This window comes from Cyclopterus lumpus, chromosome 9, assembly GCF_009769545.1.
Source record: "Cyclopterus lumpus isolate fCycLum1 chromosome 9, fCycLum1.pri, whole genome shotgun sequence".
In the NCBI taxonomy this organism is placed as follows: domain Eukaryota; kingdom Metazoa; phylum Chordata; class Actinopteri; order Perciformes; family Cyclopteridae; genus Cyclopterus; species Cyclopterus lumpus.
The window spans coordinates 18,099,440-18,121,633 of NC_046974.1; the positions used below are offsets into that span (position 1 = coordinate 18,099,440).

The 22,194-nt window shown below is 42.1% G+C and overlaps 1 protein-coding gene across 2 annotated transcripts; it reads right to left on the reverse strand.

The window, feature by feature from the left end:
- Positions 1-222: 222 nt before the first annotated feature.
- Positions 223-22,125, reverse strand: limk2 (LIM domain kinase 2). Of its 2 annotated transcripts, XM_034541673.1 has the most exons (17): positions 22,005-22,125; positions 15,561-15,703; positions 15,220-15,316; positions 9,291-9,426; positions 5,941-6,050; positions 5,326-5,511; positions 5,065-5,170; positions 4,651-4,865; positions 4,360-4,546; positions 4,165-4,251; positions 3,766-3,897; positions 3,222-3,278; positions 3,033-3,098; positions 2,513-2,687; positions 2,365-2,420; positions 1,912-2,069; positions 223-1,531 (listed from the first exon to the last, which is right to left on the reverse strand). In XM_034541673.1, exons 2-17 carry the CDS (start codon positions 15,574-15,576, stop codon positions 1,318-1,320), a joined length of 1,998 nt encoding a protein of 665 aa, XP_034397564.1. In that variant the 5' UTR covers positions 15,577-15,703; positions 22,005-22,125; the 3' UTR covers positions 223-1,317. The 2 variants fall into 2 exon arrangements, with proteins under 2 accessions (XP_034397564.1, XP_034397563.1); XM_034541672.1 differs by lacking the exon at positions 22,005-22,125 and having other exon boundaries at positions 15,561-16,607.
- Positions 22,126-22,194: the final 69 nt, after the last annotated feature.

Consider the following 22,194-nt stretch of genomic DNA (forward strand, 5'->3'; position numbering starts at 1 on the left):
TCAGAGGTAAATCAGTAAACTCCATGAAAGACAAATCAAATATGATCATTTCAGTTTGTAATTGTTGCTGTGATCAGATTTGTTAGTCGGAAAATAAAACATTAATTTGTTTCTACAAATGATTTAACTTTGATCCTGAATTGTATCAGGAGAGCGGATTATGACTACACTTATTAACACCGTTACTGACATGCAACATTGAAGAATGACATGAAAAAGAAATACTTCCAAGAAGGTTTATTTATGAAACACTACAGTGGTATAAATAATAGTGGTTATAAGTGGTCATATGCATGACGAAAAAGGCATAAACCTCGATAGTTGACAAAATGTCTAAAAATCTACAAATCTAGAGTTCCCATTAGAAAATGGCACTTAATTAGAGGCATGATATGTACATATTTATATACATCGCTTAAGAAAAAACAAAATCCAGTTATTTTGTACAAAGCAACTTCTTATGGTGGATCTGTGTGCGAGTGATTATGTCTGACAATTATTAATAACAGCCCTACCTTCTGCCCAGTTTTATTTTTATTTAATATCCATCAGGTGTTTGATAGAAACTTTGAACAAAATGTCAGTGTGGCAAAAAGTTAATTCATCATTCTAAAGATATTATTAAAAATCGTTAGTCTACAAAGTACAGAACCATACTTATAACCATCTCGTCAATTATTGTATCGGCGGTGTTTAGACACAAAAAAAATTCTAAAATATTCCTTCGCCGAATCTCAGGGTGATGAAACTATTCGCAGTCAGTGTGTGTTTTTTCTTCCACAGCAATTTTAAGTCACAACTGTTTTCTTCGAGCTGTGCGGTCTGTTTACTTGGACCTGTCAATCAGCCGGACTGTGAAGCACCTTTGTTTGCTTTGCTGCTGAAGTGAAGCGAGTCCTCTGGTCGACGAGGACGGATGAGTGCATTACACACATCTTCAGAGCCGGAAAAACTAAACTGCCGTCACATCAGACTCATCGAGTCTCATTAAGATGTTCGTCTTTTGTCGGGACCAAAGAAGGTTGCATATTGTCTTTAAACACCATAAACATTAGTAAAACCCTGTGTGTGAGTGTGTGTCTGTTGCGTGGGGCCTTAACAAGGTCGAACTAATTAGTAACCGACACTGGTCCTTTTGAAATGTCTTTCCACCCCTGTTGCAGTTTACTGGCACTCTCAGAGTTAAGGTGCCACACAAGGAGGTTAAGGTGACTACCACAGGTTATCCAGTTCTAATATGATTCGGCTTCAACGCAATTTCCCTCTTTCTCATCCACAGTATTAGTTCAGAGGGGTCAAAGATGACGGGCACAGGTTCTAGGTACCGCTGTCTGTCATGCTGGATGAGTCTGGAGGTTCTGCTGTTGGGGTTAATGACTGAGTTGTGCTCTGGGATGGGGAGCCGTCCTTCGCCATGTAGAGTCGATTCGCTCTCTGGTGAAGTTCATCCAGTTCGGCTGGCAAGGGGATCCCCAGCTCCTGGTTGAGGGACAGAGCTTCAATCCAGTCCTCCAGCTTCTGGAAAGGTGGGCTGAGGGGGGAGCGCACACACAGGGGTTTGAGCTTAAAGCTAGACTCACAAGGCTGAGAGAAAACATGAGGAAGCCATCTGGCAGCAGAGGCGTGTCTCAGTGCAGGCAGGTCAAAATGCCATCTGTTTTTAGCTGTTGTTTTCTCTCACACTACTTCTACACACTCTTGAGATCAATTAACTAGGCTCGATAATATCTGTCCAGGAGAAGTGGACACACTTCTCATGTGGCCATTTGAGTGAGTGATTAATACTATTATTCCCAATATATTTAAGAATCTGTCATATCTCTTGATTTTGCCCTGCTCCGGTGATCAAGAAGCAGTGCTCTACCACGGCTTATCATAAGAAAGAAAGTGACACAATAAGCAGGTGCTCACCGGTTGTCTGGGGTGAGGTCACAGCAGGCCACAGTCAGTGGAAAGAAAGCTGGAGGACAGTCTTCAGGGAGAAACTTCTCCACAAACTTGCCAACATTCAGGCCAAAGTCCAGAGTCCTGGGCAGGCACTCAGGATCTGCATAGACTTTTCCAATGATCTGGGTCATAACACAGAGGAGAAGGTAATCATCAATATCAGCACAGGCCATAACATGTTTCATTCAGCCCACTAACTACAATGGTGTACTTTACACAACGTCCTAGAATATCTGAGGAATACAATTAGATCTGTGGAGACTTGAAGGTTGCTTGGCGATGTTCTGGCATGTGTGTTTTGTCATGGTCTAATAATACAGATGTGATGAGATCCAGGATTTTAAAATTGCCAGCCAATTAGCATTGCAACCCAAAGCTAGGTTGTTATCAGAAAATCAAAAGGAGCAAAGTTCTCACCTCACAGAGTACAATTCCAAAGGAGAAAATGTCCACCTTCTCATCATAGCGTTTACCTGAAACAACATCAAGTCAAAGGATAGAGTAAATGCACAGAACAAATTAACTTCTGTAAATCAAGTTGGTAATACATTTGTCAGCGGCTCACCATTTAGCATCTCTGGAGCCATCCAGTAAGGGTTTCCCACGACAGTGTAGCGCTTCTTTCGGTCGATGCGCCTGAACACCCTCTTCTTATTGGTTGGTTTTTCAGGTAGAGGCTTAACTTTGTCCTCTAGTATGAGTCGGGACAGTCCAAAGTCAGCGACAACCACAGTGTTGTCCTGTTGAAAGATGGTGCTTAATGGTTACATTTCAACTATATCTATATGCAACTATACATTTTGAACTCTGTACATGAACATTCAGCAGAAAAGAAGCTCATTTGTCTTCTCATCACTTCTCGTCAGCCTTTAAGTCAAAAGCAACTTCACTCACTAGTAGAAAAGCTGATACTTAATTTCTATTTAGATTATACATATTCTTGTTCAGTTTTCTCAGCAAATCACAGGGCTGGATGCACGCCAAATTTTACTCCGTTCATGAATTGTACAAATCGTTCCCACCCTTTAATCTTCTTGTTCAGATTGTGCGATGTGTAATGGCTGGTAAGATGCCATGTCACCTACCAGTTTGACCAGGCAGTTGTGAGAATTGAGGTCTCTGTGTATGATGCTCATTGAGTGAAGGTAGGCCTGAAACAAAGAGGGTAAAATTCACTTTATACAGTAAAGCCTTTCAGCACCGCCCACACATCTCTCATCCATAGCGGCCAAAGAGTTCACTAATAGTAATGTCTTCCCAAGAGGCCAACTCACCATGCCAGAGGCGATGCTCTTTGCAAAGCTCACCCTTTGCTCCCATGGAAATGGATCCTGTTAGTCCCGAGTAAAGACAAAGAAAAAACGAGAGAGAAATGAATAGAAGATCCCCCAGAGACCATAATGCATAACAGGAGGTGAAAACAAAATGATGTTGCACCACAGTAGAGACAGGAAAACAATATTTAACAGGAACAGTGAACAAGATTAACCCTAAAAACTGTCTGTCCTCCACATACTACATATAATTAAATCCTTCTCCTCATTGGGCCGTGCACTTAGCATAACTGCCTGTCAGAAAAAGAGTCAGCTGTGAGAGGAGGGGAGCAAAGCTCTTTACATTTCACCTGGAAACACTTTATACAACTTTTCCACGACTTGGCCACTTGTGAGCCGGCGCACTAGAGAGCTGAGAGCCCCCCCACCAATGCAGAGTTCCCTTCAGGTCAGCCCCCACACAATCAGAGTTGCACACAGCTCTTTCTGTGGCCACTGAGGGGTGATTTGTGCTCTACTGGGAGCGAAGAGGAGGTCAACTCACCGTGTCTCTGATGAAATCTTTCAGGGTACCTCCCTCAATATACTCAGTTATCAAATTGAGCCGCTTGTCCTTGTATAGCACACCAATGAACTTCAACACGTGGGGATGTTCGAGGCATCGCATTACTTTGACCTGAAAATTAGGGTGAAACGGTAGAGTTAAAAATAAGTTAAACATTACGATAGCAAGTTTATAATCTCTAACCAGTCTCCAAAAATGTACTCCATAAGAACAAAAACATGAATACATTTTCATGATCCAGGTTTTCCCATAAGACAGGGGCAAAAGCCCCCAAAAAGGGTGTATAAGGCAGTATTTGTGGGAACCAGTGACATGCTTTTAGTTGCGAGTATAATAAATGACTGATAAAGCGCAGGCCTCCTGCTGCACATTACCAACCTCCTTTAGGAAAGTCTTCTGGGTCTCTTCGTCACAACGGATCAGCTCCTTCATCACCATCACTTCTCCTGTGGCTTTAAGGGTCACCTGTTGGTGGGAGAACGCAACATTTGCATGACTTGAAGCCCATTGCACAAGGACCCAAAAAAGGTCACAAACTAAGTTAAATACACGGATGAGAAGTTGGAGGCTGACCTTGATAGCCTGCCCGAAGAAGCCTTTTCCTAAGATCTCGCCGTGGATGAGGTCATGTGGCCGGAAGATGCGATGAGAGCAGCTACTGGAGGATCTCAAGGATTCAGAGCGGCCGATGTCTCGGGTAATAAAAGGCATCTCTTTAGGAGAATTTGGCCCTGGTGACTGACATGTGCTGTTACTGCGCCTGGAATAGAGAGAATATGGTTAATTAAAAATGATGTACTCATCTCTTGTTTATTACAGACCTGTGATATGCAAGCTGTGTGTTTTTTGGCTACTGCAACATACCTCAAGGACCTCCTTTTCAGTGTGCCGTCATCAACCACATCAGTTCTCTCTAGGAACGTGTCAGAGGACGAGGACAGGCGCATGCGGGACGTAGCTGGGACTCCCAGGCGGGTTGTTGGCGCTCCCAGTCTGAGGCAGTCTAAACGCTGCCTGACTGGGTCATACTCCATAAGTAGCTGCAGCGTGTGACTGGTGCGGTGGATAAGATCATCCACCTTAAAAAAACAAAACAACAAACAAGAGAGTTAGAGTTGAGGGGTTTTCTGGTGAACCTGTATGGTTTTATGCGGATTCCGAACCGAGTGGCACCGATGACGAGCGTCGAGAATGACTGTATAGAAATAGACTTCTCGTTGAGGGTGTCGTTTACTCATATAGGAGGTATTAAACTGCATTTCATAGGAATAAACCCACCTCCTCCTGCATCATTGTCCCCACAGGAAGGCCATTAATCTCCAGGATCCTGTCCCCAACATGGATGGCATTTCGGACCTCTGGACTAATGAGCATCCCTCTGACTCTGGAAAAACACAGTACCAACATCTGTATGTGAGTATCAGCAATATAGAAGGAGCGTACAGATGGTTAAAGAGAACTGGGTCACGCCCTTACATCATATTAAACTATCTTTTCTTGCAGAGTCACGCACACACGCCTACATCGGGTCCTACTTACTCTTTGACTTGAACACTCGCTGAGCCGCTGACGTCCCTCAACACCGTGACAGAGAAGCCCCGCTTGCCGTTGGCTGCAGAGGGCATCGAGATGAGGGTCACGGTGTGTGGCAGGGAGTCGATCACGGAGTCGTGGGAGCACTTTTCCAACATGGGTGTAAGAACCACCTGCTTGTAGCACTTTCCACTGCACACAACAGAAAAAGGGGATGAAGCTCTGCATGTGTGGACATGTGCTTGTTGTTAAGTTGCTCTCAACGGCGTAAAATGGGAGTGATGTAATAATGACCAACTACTTATTAGCACTGGCTGAACATTAACGTGAATAATAAACTCACATGTTAACTAAATCACCCATCATATAAGAGTGACAACAGTGAAGCGGTCACTATGCATAATAATTAAATATCATTCATGCCTCCATTCAAGAGTATGGTTACTATGACAAGCACAAACTACTAAAAGGATACCGTGTTTACGTTCAGTAACTTCTTCACTATATAATTGGCACGCACATTTAGCGTGACATTTAAAGGATGCTAACCCAAAGCAAAAACTGCTAGCTGCTTTGGTCTATATTGAAAAAGCTTTGGAGAGGATTGTGCATGCGTCTTACCAGTAAAGTTTGGATCGCTCAACTAAGGCGTAGGTATCCCTGTCCTCAATCACCACCTTGCAGCTCAGACACACAAAGCACTCTGGGTGATACTTGTGCTCTCCGGCCACCTGGAACCACAAACAAATTGGGCTGATCTTCAAGATGTCTGGTGGACTCGAAGCGGAAAGAAGCCATGTGCGGACGGCGAGCTGCAGTTTTGTTCTGCTTTGCTCAGCTCGTCAGTGATGAGGGGTGTTGTGCTGAGAGTTGCTCCTCCCGCTGCGAGCGGTGACACAGTCGTAACACCTGCTTTACTCTCACGCCGTCTGGAATCTGATATGATGTCACCTCTCTCTCCAGGTCTGAGACACTCGTCTCGCTTTCAACCCCCTGAAACCACCTCACAGCCGCGTGCTTTCTGCCTCATTAACGCCGACAGATTTCCCTTTTCGGAAATGCAAGTTACATGTTTTACGTCACTCTCTCTCATGCAAGATGAGATAATGTGTATCCGCCATTCAGCAAACAGGTACTTTAATTATACCTCAGCACAGAAAATGTTGATTTCAGGTTCAATTATGAGATCAAAGTGTTAAGTGGCTGAGTGGAAAGTCTGTGGAGAGAGAGGGAGGCAGAAAAAACCTTTACTTTGACAGAATACCAGGAAGACTTTCTTAAATACAAACAGGATGCGTTCCTTATGAAATACCAACAGAAAAGAATCTTCCTGAAATACAGTATTTGCAGTTAGTGTAAAAGACATTCACATATTTAACCATTTCTTAATGAAATTATACCATCGGTGCACTATTGGATCTTAATCAAACCAACCTCCAACTTTATTTATATATATATATATATATATATATATATATATATATATATATAATTCATGAAGTGGTCTGTGAACCATTCATAACTTGTTTTCAATGTTTCCTGCTATGGGCAGCTCTTGCAATGGGATCACACATACTGTACTTCTGGAGCCTTGCTCGGACCACGGCCATCTTCATTTTGATCGTCCATTGAAGTTTGTGTATCAAGTGACGCCATCGTGGTCACACAATCTGTCCACAGACAGAGAAATTAACCCTGGTACACATCTCAAAACTGCTTCCGTGGTAATAAAGTCGGTGTCTCCAGAACCACAATTTGCCATGATGACACACACACACACACACACACACACACACACACACACACACACACACACACACACACACACACACACACACACACACACACACACACACACACACACACACACACACACACACACACACACACACACACACACACACACACACACACACACACACACACACACACACACACACACACACACACACACACACGCACACACGCACACACGCACACACGCACACACACTACAGTTTCACTGTCGCGGCTGGTTAATATTTAAAAGTTTATTTTATCACTCAAAACCTGTTTAGCATTAGCATGTAGTATAGATTTAGGCCACATCACGTCCGTCTAGTTCTCTGCAATTTAAGGCCATTTAAAAAAAAGTTTAAACCAATATTATTTACCACAGCTCGAAGTCAGTGAGTCAGTGTAGGGAAAGGCTGTTGCTACAGAGAGATGTCAGCCAAATTATTGTGACATATCAGGAGTCTGTCTGTCACTCCCTGCCTTCAAGCCATGAGCAGAACCACAGCCACCAACCAGTCACAACCTGCCTCAGGCTTCAACGGCAGGACAGCGGCGTACAAACTGAGCAAGACAAGATCAAAGTAAATAACAATTAGGGGCCATTTTGGAGAGGAAGAAACTGGACTGCGGATAAATTGATTTAATGTTTAATCAAAAACAATGCCTTACAATATGACTACTCTCTTCAAACAATCAATACACCAACCGTTAATCAAAACCAGGACAAAAACAATGGTGTTCTGGACTTGGATGCCTAATAAGCAGCAGCAGCAGCAGCAGGTCTGCATGACCCTCCTCTGCTGACGGCCCACAATGATTCTCTTTCTGTGCCAAATCCACTCTGCCAAAAACACTTGGCTTCACTGGCTGATGAAGCAGGAGGCCAATACCAAATAGAAGAGTCCATTGTGTGTGTTGCTCAGTGGCAAAAAGAAAAACTTCAATCTGGTTCCATGTTGGACAAGTAAACCTGGTTGTGACCAGCAAGAGCTGCTGTCACCTAAATTTCATGCATCAACTTGGCGATATTAACTCAAAGCTGGTTGAAATTTGGATTAAATCCAACATCCACCAGTTTCTCTGGTGCCAGATTGGATTTACACCGTTTAAATCTACCTTTAATCATAGCACAATAATACACCATTCCCAGGTGCATTGGCCTCTACATCTGACAGAATCCCAATTTCCCCATTCCCAGTTTCTTTAAAAACTTCAGAAATATATTACTTATCAATCAAGCTATAAATTTGGAGGGAAGAAAGTCTTGCTTTAACAACAGATACTTGCTGTATGCAAACTCATTAGTACAGATAACGACATGAGTTGTGGACTGTGGGTAACATCTACAGAGCCACCTCACCCACAGAGGACTGAACACGATGCGCTCCAAAACCCCCTCATGCACTAGTGTCTTCCCACTAGATCCTTTGTGCACTCTGGGAAGTGAACTGTGCTTTTTTACGTTAGTAATAATGTGAAGCGGTAGAGAGAAACTGGTACGCAGAGAGCATTGACACGCTCCGTTGGCATTCTGGTATTATTAAGTAGAGGAGGAAATGGTTCGTCAATTGTTGTTGTACGATCACGGCAAGGCAGACCGTAAAGTCTGGCAATCACACGTAGCAACCGACTAATAGTTTTGACCCAGATTTTATTAGACCGACGGTTCATGCAATTACAAACCAGCAAATGTCAACAAGCTTGAAGCTTGTAATGCTCATGGCACAGCAGAAGAAAAAAAAAAATTAAATAAAAGGAAGGTATATCGACACTTGTGGTATTTTTAGATAAGAGTATTTCATCAATTTAGCATCGCACTTCCAGAAAGTTGGAAGACTAATGAGAAAATAATGCTAATAAGCGAAGATATATTTAAGAAAACACTGATTTTTTTAGACCCTTTTATGGGTACGGTGTAAAATACCCTGCTCCTACACTTCCCTTCCTACGCTTCATAGCATCTTTCTGTCCTTATGGGCTGGTAATCGCCCATGTCTTTCATATGCCACACCCTTAGCAGTATGAATACGTAGCCAAAAAAGTAACAAAAGATATTGTAGAACTGCTTTCACAGGCTGCATAGCATGTTGACGTGTAAAATCAGTTCCCTTTAATCTCAACTGAAGTTGAAAATGACATTAATTCGTCAATTAGTCTGATGTTTTGGAGTCAGACATAAAACGTGCAGCACTCACCATGGTAGGTCCAGTCATGAGTAGGGAGCATCCATGGCAGAGCTCTCCAAACTCCTCCCAGTAGTGCTTGCGACAGTACAGCTTGGCTTCCTTCTCATAGTACCAGTTAGTCAGGTGGTCACAGCACACAGAACACCTGGGAGGTCAAACAGAAACAGCCCTGGTCACGTCTGCACACAACAAAGTAGATGAACAGAGCAGAATGAAGAGACAAGGGCTTTTCCCAACTGTAAAGCAATCATCTTCAAGGGGATACGGCTGAGACTCAAAAGCCTGGTGTATCACTTCAAAGACCGTCGGATCATTTTGATCGTGTGTGGTTGATGTCTGAAAGATCCCTGTGAGGCACCAATTCCACTGCTGTACTATAACAACAAATAGTCTGTGTCTCCACTTTGTCTCGTACAGGTTAACGGCATCAACTTGCATATGAGATGCATGGAATTACCAATTCATCTATAGCTTTTTTTTTTACCTTCAACTAAATAAATCACATTTGAGAGGCTGAAATCAAGGAATGCTTAGCGTTCTACTTGACTTGATAAATCCCTGTATCAAATTAACACCAATGATTTATTTTTTTGGGCAACTTTCTAATGGTTAGAACATTTAGTATTTGGTTTGAATTATGAATTGAAGCACTATAAAGACGTAATTACGCAAGAGCTGAGAGCCAAACAAACAGAGGACATTTACAGTTTGATTAGAGTTAAGCATTTGAACCCTCACCTTAACTATGTCATCTTTTTTTAATCAATCATTCTCAAAAGCCATTGCTCATATTACATACCAGTGAAAGACGTAAAATAGTAAAGGAGAGCTTGTGTGGAAACCACAAATTACTTTTAATTGTGAGGTTAGAGAGGGACATTAGCTAGGGGCACTTTTCTCTGAGTTTAACAAGGTACATTGCTTGTTCTTGAGATGTGCTGGGTCTTGCATGTATGCTGTTATTTTTGCAGTATTATCGTCTGAGAACAAAAATTAATCTGGCAAGCATTTGTGGATGGTGGATGTACGGGTGGTTTGGTTTTTAACCTCTGCACGCGACCGATAAGGCAGCCAAATACTTTGCTAATTTCCAGAACTTTAACAGGATCCAGTTGTTTGAGGGAAAATTGCACTTTGACAACAACCGAATGCCCGTTAAAACAAGGCTAAAACAACCTCTACAGGGGCAAAGCCTTCGGATCATCATGTTGTTTATTGTGCAGTTTTTGCTTGGAGTTACTTAAACTTCTCATTGTGCATTTTCTTATCGAGGTCAATGTAAATAAAAACAAAAGCATCCCGATAGCTTTGTGGGCCAAGAAGAATAAATATAACGAAGATCCTGAGTTCAATCAGGGACAGTGATCACATGATGAATATCAATCTGTCTGCACTCATTTTGAGTCACTATCTACTGTCAACTCTCCAATTAAAAAGAAAAGGTAAAATGCTACAAAAATAACAGTTTAAAAAAGGTAAATATTAAGACTTTGTCACTTAATTCCACTTTATTGCATACGAAGACTGATTGATCCAAGCTGTTACCAAAGAAGAAACTGAGCTAATTAAGGGGACATTTTTGGCTGCTACTTTTAGGGACAACATGTTCAGTGTGAAGAATGCCGATGTTGCCCGCAGACTGGATAGCACCTAGAAGCTCTGAGCCTTGAACAAGCTGCACTGGCTATGCAAACGATAGGCAGCAGGTTTGACTGCCAGAACACAATCAAGGATGAGCAGCTCGGCCAGAGATTAGGTTGCTGGAATGTTTTTTGTGCTATTGCTGCATTCAGACCTCTTGGTTTTTACCCTGGCTTGTAGATAATTGGAGCAAAGATGCTGATGAGACTTTAAGTTAAGAAGTGCAGACAAATGAATCACAATAAATGTCATCAATACTGTCTGATGGGAGTGCAAAACTGTTCACAGGATTAATTTCTCCGGATCAAAAACAAAACAGCAGGTGTGACGCAATACACAGGTTGCTTTCGGGAGTGCCTGCAATAACGAACTTTCAGCTAACACTTTACAGACTTCCTGATTAACAACTTGTATCTAATTCAGGGCTGTGATTTGATCCAAGACGATGGTGAGAGCCCTGCTGATGGTTTTGTCTTTCTAGAAAACGCTCTCTGAATGCTCACATACTTGGTCTATGATGGTATCAAGTACATCATGTCTTATGCGACCATTTCATGCAAGTATGTCAGGAATATTACTTTGAGTGGGAATGTGTTTTTTTATGCGTATCAATCATTTTGGTTGCGGCTCTCAGCTGAACCTTGTGCATCACGTTGCAGGTAAAGTTGATCCAGGCTTATTGACTTTGGCAGACTCCAGATAACTAATGCCAGAAAACCTTTAGCTAAGAATGAGCCATCTTACAGAGGGAAGATAACATGTTTGTGTCTATTGTGGAGATCATAGTGTGGATAGGGGGAGCACATCAAGTGGCATCCATGTTAATGCCCTTATACCAAATAATGTGAGGAAATAAACAGGTTGTTCTTCTGCGGTAAAAGCAACATATATTAAGAGTGAACACAGGGTCAGTGTAATAATGACTTCAGCCTGATTCATCACACTATGACGTGATGCGGGGAAGCAGAGCTGAAGGGTTGCCAAGGTTAACATTGCATGAGTAATGGTAGCTGTGCTGCTGTGGCCACAGCTGCTATAAAGGCCACTCATCCGATTTGTGTTTATCTGTGTGTGAAAGATGTCAAAAAACCTAATTATATTCCTGTTTGTGAAACTATTTAAATAGGACCCTTGATCATTGAAATAATGTATTACACTTTGTGGAATTCTACAAAACAGCACAGCCTAACCGGGAGCGTGGTTTTAGATATTACCTTCTCACAGATTCATTATTATATGCGTTGACACCAGTTGAAAAGTAAAAAGAAATTCCCAAATGATGTTTATGAAGTGTTTTAGAAACCTCATTGCCAATACAGTCTGTCTGCCGGACAGCACTGGCAGGTTTACACAGTGCATTGGTCACAATTATGTAACATGCCAATCTAAAGATTCCAGATCAAGAAACGTTGAATGTTATGAAATGTAGAATGGCAGAAATGTTGTTATTCCATTTCCAACTCTCAAATACTGCCATTGGTATCTGCCTTAAACATCCATCAAGCTACAGGATACACAACAGTGGTAGGGTCAGTATTAGTGTCAGTATTGCCCGGTGTTGATACCAATGAGTGCACCCATTTGGCCCAATCTGATCAAAAACATGCGTGTGAGGAGAAATGCAATATTCAAAGTGGGGTGTATGACATTCAGTATCTGAGCGGGTGTGGCAGTAAAAAACAAAAACGTCCACCCTGCCCCACTTGCTCCAAATAAAAAGCATTTCTTGACAAAATCAGCTGATAAACTATAATTATTGCCCACTGTGTCCCTATGATAAATCAAGATAAAGTGATGTATGGGTGCTTATAAAAACACCTGACTTCCCTCTACAAGCTCAGGTGGTTTTTCAATGAACAATACAATGGTCCTGCCTGCACAAACACTACAAAGTAAACATTACTCATTTCCTTAAATCCACATTCCTGCTGGAGTGTATTCCTTTGTTGGAGTATGAAGTGGAGATAGTAAGAGAGGGACTTCAAATTGTGGCCTTGAAGACCTGACGAGGGCGTGTTTCACTTATAATGGGACCTTATCTGTGGGTGGGTGACTGTTGTGCTCCAAATGTTCTCCACAACAACCTCTTAGTGGAGACTGACAATTGCTCCTCCATTCATATCGCAAGGACAGTGTGTTATAAGTAGATCCAGTGTCAAAGCAAATCCTGCTGATTTTTCAAGACAAAGACACGCTCCATATCTGTGCATTTGAAAAGCTAAATCCAGCAACGGTTTTGTTTTTTGCTTTTGACTATCAGATTAGCGTAAATTTAAATTGCTGTCGAACTTAGCAATTCATTAATGTGTTTGTTCTGTACTGCATCAAATTTAAAGGCACCAAAAGAGGAAATACATTCAAAAAAAGTTTCTTAAAATATATGTGGATTCTGTTTTTCTATTTGTTCACACACATTTGTCACGTATTTATAATTTCATATTCTAGTGCAGAAATTTAATGACTATAGATCAAAAGGACTTAATACCACCCAATCCTAAACCAATGAAACGCAATACTATTTTTGTAGCCAAGTATGATGATAATATCTGCAGTATCCTCTTTTCTTTGTGAAAAAAAACCCCAATAGGATTCTGCAGTCAGAGTCTGAGACAGGGGAATCACATCTCTGAATCGCCGTCTAGGAATGCGGCGCACAGCAGAGTGCAGCATGCCGTTACCTATAGGCCTCAATAACACTGCCAGGTTTACTGGAACAAGGCCGACGTCAGCGTGGAAGAATGTTACACAAGGTGGAGGTACACGGAGGGGAGAGTGGCAGCATGTGGACAATAGACAATAGGGGCACCACGTTAAAAAAGGACATTCATTTATTTTGCTGTACAATTCTCTTAACAAGTTCAGAGATTAAGGTCTTAAGCATACTTGTGAGCAGTGTGTAATTGCTGTTGTGTTTAAAAAAACGTTTTGAACCTAAACCCCAGGAGGGTAAAACTGCAGCACATTTAGATGGCTGACAATACTGCAGTCTGGCTTCCCCCCCACTACCATACAAAAATATCTAATTTCTTTTAGTTTTTTATAGAGTGTAACTGAAGACATTTCAGACAAAGATGCCAAAAAATGTGAGGGAGCATAAAAGTACAAATGGAGGGAGCTTTGAAGTCAGTAACACAGCTGTTCCTGGCCCTGAACATCTGAGATGATACCTGGAGCTGGCCAGGTGTTGAGTGTTTGAAAAGAGTGAAATCACAGGTTATGTAAGGAAGTGAGCTGCTGGATATTTGCTCAAAACTTCAAGAGAGCCATTTCAGTTTGTCAGAAACAGACAACAAAGTTAGCAATATTTTATTCTATTCACAAGTCTTTTTGGACATGCCAGCAGTCCTCCAGAGCCAGACTCCAGTCATAACAACCTTTAATAAAATACCTTTTTGGATATAATAAACTATGAGGCTGGTGCTGTGCTCCAATCAGCAACATTCACAGATCCACACACCCACTTCTTAATCATCCGTTTCATAATGTTAGTGTCAAATCAGGCACGGTAAGAATTTTAATTATCTTGTTAAATGCTGTGGTGATCCTGCGGCCAACTCAAGCCTGACATGACAGTCAGCTACAGTTTGGATCAAGTGTATCAGTTTCTTTTTGATCTGAGCCGCGATATCTCACATGAGAACAAGTGAATGTTAATGTTATACCAGAGGTAACCAAATGAGTGATGCATCATGCTGGCATGTACAGTCAGTCGCCATCCAGCCACGGGTTCACGGCCCCACGCAGAGATAACTCACTGTGGGGCAGTGACCTGTGAAAATCAGACAACTCACACAAGCTCAAAAATCACTAAGCCTCAGAGCAGAAGTCAGAGAGCAAAGAGGGCAAAGTCCACCAGGATAGTAGGACCTTGTCACTGACCGATCTGTGGGCAACAACCTGGACTGTCCCCATGCAGAGGTTTGTCAGCCGTGACAGTAGCAGCAATGCACATCCTACACACATTTTGTGCAGAGGGTCACAAAACAATGGTGAATTGTTTAAAAAAAAAAAAAAAAAACCCATCTGTGAGGCCCATGTTGAGGCTACACGACAAAAGCTTCTGGTGTTATCCACAAGGCCATTTGTAAGTAGACCCATCCAGAGAAAGCAGCCAGCATGTTTACCCACAAGCGGGGGAAACAACTAAAAACAATTGTCCATATCCATGAAAACTATACCCCTTATTCTTCTTTCTATGAAAACAAAGCGTTCACTTGTCAGACTATACCTAACAAGGGTGAGCTCGTTACAGGGAGGACGTGCAGGCGTGTTTAAGATCATGCACTGGAAAACTTACTGAAAGCAGGCGTTGTGCCAGGTGTCCTGGAGGACTTTCGTGTGAAACGAGTCTTGGATTTCTCCTCCACATCCCGCACAGTAACACGTATCTGTACCTTTAAAGAAAAAGACACATTCTTCACATACAAATGTAGTTACATTGCGAGGAAAGAAGATACAACGGTGTATTCGGAGAAGAGAGTAAACAGGTATGTCCGACGTAGCACTGGAACTGACGCGCGTTAAACGTTCAACGTCGTATCAACTCACCGTGGAAAAAAAAACAAAAAACTGCAACGTTTTGCTAAACGTAGACAATGTCTCATCGGTATAAAAGTTACAACAGGAGATATCGCTCACCTTCTGGTTCCTCCATCTACTTGGTGAGTGTCGTCGAAATTGAAATCCTTTCACACGCTGTTCATACTGAAGCAGGAGAGCTGCGATGCGCCGCTTCAACGTTTCCTCCCCGTCGTTCAAGCAGGACTCTCAACTCTCGATTCCTCAGGACAAGAAACACACACAATTCCCTTTAATTCTCCACAGAAAAAGCAGTAACTCCACTCCTACTGGGCCAGGCGGCTTCCTTGCCGCTGGCAGGATAACTGACGTAATGCAGTCTTCAAATTCCTGTACGGAAAGCGAAAGGGCTCAACTGCAGCACCTGGAAGCAGGAGAATACGGCGGTTCAGTCCCAAACTGGAAAAGACGAACAGTGGCGCCATCTACTGCTCACTTATATGGTTGTATGCCTCCGAAGGTCCTACGAGCACATTCAAATATGTGTTGTCTTGTCATGTATAATTTGTTTTGAATAATGTGGTAGAGGTAATCAATATTTGTTTTCCCCCTTTACCTCCACATTCATTGCCTTCATTATTTGTATGCATCATTTGTTTGACTTTAACATTATGCAACTCAAACTCCTGTGAATTCAAGACTTCCCCTCCCAGATACGGCGGGGCACATTGAGCAGAGCAGATTTTCTGTTACCCAGAAAACAATGTTTTCAATAAGACATTATACCATTTTGATTATATTATTTTGTCCAGGTGTTAATATATGGTTAACTAAATAAATAAATAAATCAAGCCATAATCTGACCTGTCTTTACATTGAACATGAGCTGACACAATGCAAGTGTTGACACTTCTTTTTAGTTGCATGCAGTTTCCTCTTTTGATCTTTTTGCCTCAATGCCTTAGCTAGTTTCCATTGTGAGGGATGTTGCGTTGACCACATACCACCGCTTTTGGTGTACGGCCTTTTGCCCTACCAATAATGGGAGTGACACTGTTGAGTTGTGGTGGATTTTATATACACTTGCACATGTAGATAAGAGAGGTTATGTTTTAAATTAATACATAAAGAAAGTTATGATAATTAATTTGAGGAATATTCTGAGGAATGTATTATAAAGCATAAGAGAGGATCACTGTTTTATTATTCTGTTTGTTGATGACAAATGTAATGATTAATTGTATGATGCATGAGAATGAATGATGTTTTATTGTTTAGACAATAGTTAAAAGGGATGTCGATTGAAATCTGAGATGTTGCTTTTATTCTGGAGGCAGGATAATAGGTTTTATTCTGAAGGGGAACTTCCTGTCCTTGACCGGAAGTGTGAGCTTTGACCCCGCTAGCTTATCGATTAGAGGCATTCTGTGAACTGGCGAATGGAACTAACCCTCAGGTGTGAACCTCAGGTCTTATTCGCTGTTCAGCGTAGCATGCTGTGTCTCTGAAAGGTATTTGCATGAATACCTCCACTAACCAATGGGAGCTTAGCTCAGTGAATGGACTGCGAATAAAACTAATTGTGAGATGCGAATTCGGTCTCTTACGTGGTGACGCCAGACAGAAACTGCTGGCTAAGTCAGGAGACTGTGGAAGCGAAGCCATGTGAGCGCGTCCGGGCCGGGACTGTATGTATGTATACTGATGACTCTTGTTTGTTATGATTAAATAATGATTATTATATATCTCTGGCTTCGGAGCTTCTTCTTCCAAGCACCAGGCACCTCGAGATTCTCTGAACTTTTATAACACCCACAGTCAAATTCAGGGTTTCTAGTTTTGCCTTGCGTCTCCTTTCCTGTCATTCAAATATTATAACACACATGAAGACACAAAGGTGATATGCTTGAACTTGGGAGTTTCTTGACAAGCTTTGATTGGTCCCAACTTGTATGACAATGGGCAGAGGGTTCCTCTACATGTGTAGATCCTTAATGCAGTGAGGAAATACATCTGCACTTCAAAAGAATCAAGCTGCATAAAACACAGGATGTGTTTAGGTTACCAGCTTTTCTTTTTTGTCTTTCCTAAGATTGATTTTCACGTCTTAAATTATATTCATCTTCTTCTTAAAACCAGTGCTCACCTGCGGTAACTGGCCCCACCCAATGTTGTGTGTGTTAGTTTCTTTGTCGGGATTTGATTTAACAAAATATACAGTTTATTTTTTCACTACAGAGCAAAATATTTTTTGCAATTCATCATATTAAGTACAACTGGTGCAGTTACTTGTTTGGGCCACTTTGTAATCCAGACTTGACTTTCGCCCCCCCTCCTCTCTACCTCCTTCTGTTTCATGGATTGGAGGTCCATTCATACATTGTCATATTCATGTAATGTGTTTATGTAACTTTGTAATGCTGTTCATTCTGTACACATGACATCTATTGCTTCTGTCCATCCGGGGAGAGGGATCCTCCTCTGTTGCTCTCCTGAAGGTGTCTTCCCTTTTTTCCCTGTCAAAGGTTATTTTTGGGGAGTTTTTCCTGATTCGATGTGAGGTCCTGGGACAGGGATGTCGTATGTGTACAGATTGTAAAGCCCTCTGAGGCAAATTTGTAATTCATGATATTGGGCTATACAAAATAAACTGAATTGAATTGAATAATGCAGTTTGTTAAACAAGTATCAGGCCACAGAGACCAAACATCTCCACGTCAACTGGATTAAAGCGGAGGCTTTGCCTTCTATTTAGCTCTTGCCATGTTGAATCGTGGAATCAGGAAGAGACTCAACAAACTGGTAAAGAAGGCCACCAGTGTACTGGGGTGTCTACTGGGTACGGTGGGAGAGGTAGGAGACAGGAGCATGATTGCTAAACTATCATCCCTGATGGAGGTGTTGCATGCAGGATACTCTGGCAGCTCTGTACCTCTCCTTCACACACCGGCTGCTTCACCCCGGTTTTTGAAGGAGAGGTACCGCAAGTCCTTTCCTGCTGCTGTCAGGCTGCACAACCAGCTGTGCTCCAAGACCAGAAATCACTTCAAACCTGTGAAATAGTTATTCTGTCTGTATATGTATGTACAGTGCATCTGGAAAGTATTCACAGCGCTTCACTTTTTCCACATTTTGTTATGTTACAGCCTTATTCCAAAATGGATTAAATTAATTATTTTCCTCAACATTCTACACACAACAACCCATAATGACAAAGTGAAAACTGTTTTTTGCAAATTTTTGCAAATCTATTCAAAATAAAGAACGACAACATAACATGTACATAAGTATTCACAGCCTTTGCCATGACACTCAAAATTTAACTCAGGTATATCCTGTTTCCACTGATCATCCTTGAGATGTTTCTACAACTTGATTGGAGTCCACTTGTGCTAAATTCAGTTGATTGGACATGATTTAGAAAGGCACACACCTGTCTATATAAGGTACCACAGTTGACAGTGCATATCAGAGCATAAACCAAGCCATGAAGTCCAAGGAATTATCTGTAGACCTCCGAGACAGAATTATATTGAGGCACAGATCTGTCGAAGGGCACAGAACAATTTTTGCAGCATTGAAAGTCCCAATGAGCACAGTGGCCTCCATCATCTGGAAATGGAAGAAGTTTGGAACCACCAGGACTCTTCCTAGAGTTGGACGCCCAGCCAGACTGAGCGATCGGGGGAGAAGGGCCTAAGTCAGGGAGGTGACCAGGAACCCGATGGTCACTCTCACAGAGCTCCAGTGTTGTTCTATGAAGAGAGGAGAACCTTCCAGAAGGACAACCATCTCTGCAGCACTCCACAAATCAGGCCTGTTTGGTAGAGTGGACAGACGGAAGCCACTCTTCAGTAAAAAGCACATGACAGCTCGCCTGGAGTTTGCAAAAAGGCACCTGAAGGACTCTCAGACCATGAGAAACAAAATTATCTGGTCTGATGAAACAAAGATTGAACTCTTTGGCCTGAATGCCAAGCGTCATGTCTGGAGGAAACCAGGCACCGCTCATCACCTGGCCAATACCATCCCTACAGTGAAGCATGGTGGTGGCAGCATCATGCTGTGGGATGTTTTTCAGCAGGAGGAACTGGGAGACTAGTCAGGATTGAGGAAAAGATGAATACAGCAATGTACAGAGACATCCTGGATGAAAACATGCTCCAGAGCGCTCTGGACCTCAGACTGGGGCGACGGGTCATCTTCCAACAGGACAACGACCTGAAGCACACAGCCAAGATAACAAAGGAGTGGCTTCGGGACAACTCTGTGAATGTCCTGGAGTGGCCCAGCCAGAGCCCTGACTTGAACCCGATTGAACATCTCTGGAGAGATCTGAAAATGGCTGTGCACCGACGCTCCCCATCCAACCTGATGGAACTTGAGAGGTTCTGCAAAGAAGAATGGGAGAAACTACACAGAAATAGGTGTGCCAAGCTTGTGGAATCATACCCAAGAAGACTTGAGGCTGTAATTGCTGCCAAAGGTGCTTCAACAAAGTATTGAGCAAAGGCTGTGAATACTTATGTACATGTTATGTTTTCGTTCTTTATTTTTAATAGATTTGCAAAAACAGTTTTCACTTTGTCATTATGGGTTGTTGTGTGTAGAATGTTGAGTAAAATAATGATCCATTTTGGAATAAGGCTGTAACATAACGTGGAAAAAGTGAAGCGCTGTGAATACTTTCCGGATGAGATCTATATCTATCTATCTTCCTCCTCTTCCTGGTGACAAAAGTCAACGGGGAAGTGCAGTTCTCCAAATGGCCACTTACAGTCTGGTCAGCACCCATGTTGAAATACCCAACTTTACAGTATAAATAAACATAAAAGGAACATTTTAGTGGTTAGGGGAGGGAAGTTTGATCGTGGTTTTTCCACAATCCGTGTCAACGATTGGAATTAGAAACATTAGAGGCAATAAAGGGATTAGACAGCAGACTGATCATTTGGTGTGGTGATTTAATGCACATAGTACTCTCTGGAGAGGGAAACAACTGATGGGAATGGATTGATAGAGGGTGTGATGGACTCATTGGGACTTGTATGTTTAAATGATAGGAATGGCACAAGGATGAATTACCACTCAGGTACTGAGTCATGTTTAGACCTGACAATTTGCGTGTGGGAGGTATGGAAGAATTCGACTGTTGGAAATGATCGTTACCCCATTTTCTGTAGAGGAGGTTATAGTGTGGGTTCAGAAGATACAGCAGAACGGTGAGTATTTGGAAAGGCTCAGTGGGATACATTTAGAGAAATTAGTGAATCAAGGTTTAACGATGTAATTAGAAAACAGGATATAGAAATATTTAATGAAAATGTAAGCAATAATTGGAGCTGCGAAGCAGAACATTTTACAATTGTACAAAGAGGCGGAAGTTAGTTCCATGGTGGCATGATGAGTGCAGTGAGGCAATAAAGAAATGGAATAAGGCTTTAAAAAACACCCTAAATTAAAACAATTTAATAGAGTACAAGAGAAGGCAAGCAGTAGTATGGAAAACTATACTAAAGGGAAGTATTGGAGATCATTTTGTAACATAATAGGGAAAAGCTCTTCAGTTAATCAAGTTTGAGGGGAGGAAAACAGGAGTGGGACGGGTATCCAGTATTGGAAAATGGCGGAGTGGTGGCTAACAGTGACAAAGCAAATGCAGAAATGTTATCTAGAGCTCTGATTGAGGTCCATAGTTCTGGAAATATGTCAGAGGAGGGTTTAAATGGAAGACATAGAACAAGGGAAGGAAATAAAGAATTGTTGGAAACAGATGAAGAGAGGGAAGATGCAATGAATACTCCCTTCACTTTGGAAGAAATAAAAATGGTCATAAGTAAACCAGGTCTAACTGCTCCAGGGAAAGATCAGATGTGCTACATCATGTTGAACCATCTGTCTGGTTTAGCATTAGAGGTGATTTTGCATTTGTATAATCAAATTTGGCTGTTCCGTGGACACAGAAGAGATGTGAAGAGAGGTGTGAATTACACCATCAACAGGTGTCTTAGTGCGTAGACTCGATGTCTTAGAGTGCATTTTTATTTTGCTAGACAGAAATCGAATCCAGGTCGTTGCGATCTTTCTATATATTTTCTTTCTTAAATATATTTCTTCATACGTGGCTGTGATGTAGTGCTCACTTATACGATCGTGAACATCTCCAGCAATATGTTTGTGAATGTGTGAGGAATCTGGTGACCGAGACAGACCACCGCTGCAGCTGTTAAGTGAACACAACGCACGCACGCGTAAACCAGTAAAAACCAGTTAGGGTGTAACATCGTCTCTGTGTCTAATATCCCCGTTCATGGCAGTTGTGCGGGGGTGATTGTCTATTTAATGCACTCAATTAAATGTAATTGCGAGAGGCACAATTATGGTCGTGGCTTTATACAGCCATGCTTCTGCTCCTAATATCCGCCTCTTCCCATTTTCAGAGTTAGGTTGTGTTACAACCCGACTCAGAGACATGCAACATGGATGGGAGAGCAGACGAGTTAAACACGTTAGATAGACATGTATTTAAAGAATAACACAACGAGCTTAAACAAACAACACAACTCATCTGTCTTCCGGTGCTGCCTCTTTATATCAGCCTCCGGGCTCAGGTGTGGCTCATCCGCTGTTGAACTGTCTGAAAGGCCAAACACAACGCAAACAAACAGGACCCAGTCCCCAAGTGGAAGGGAGGGGTGATAAGACTTAACGGAATAACTGAACTGGAAGCATCGCGGCTTTTACTTTGAAAGAA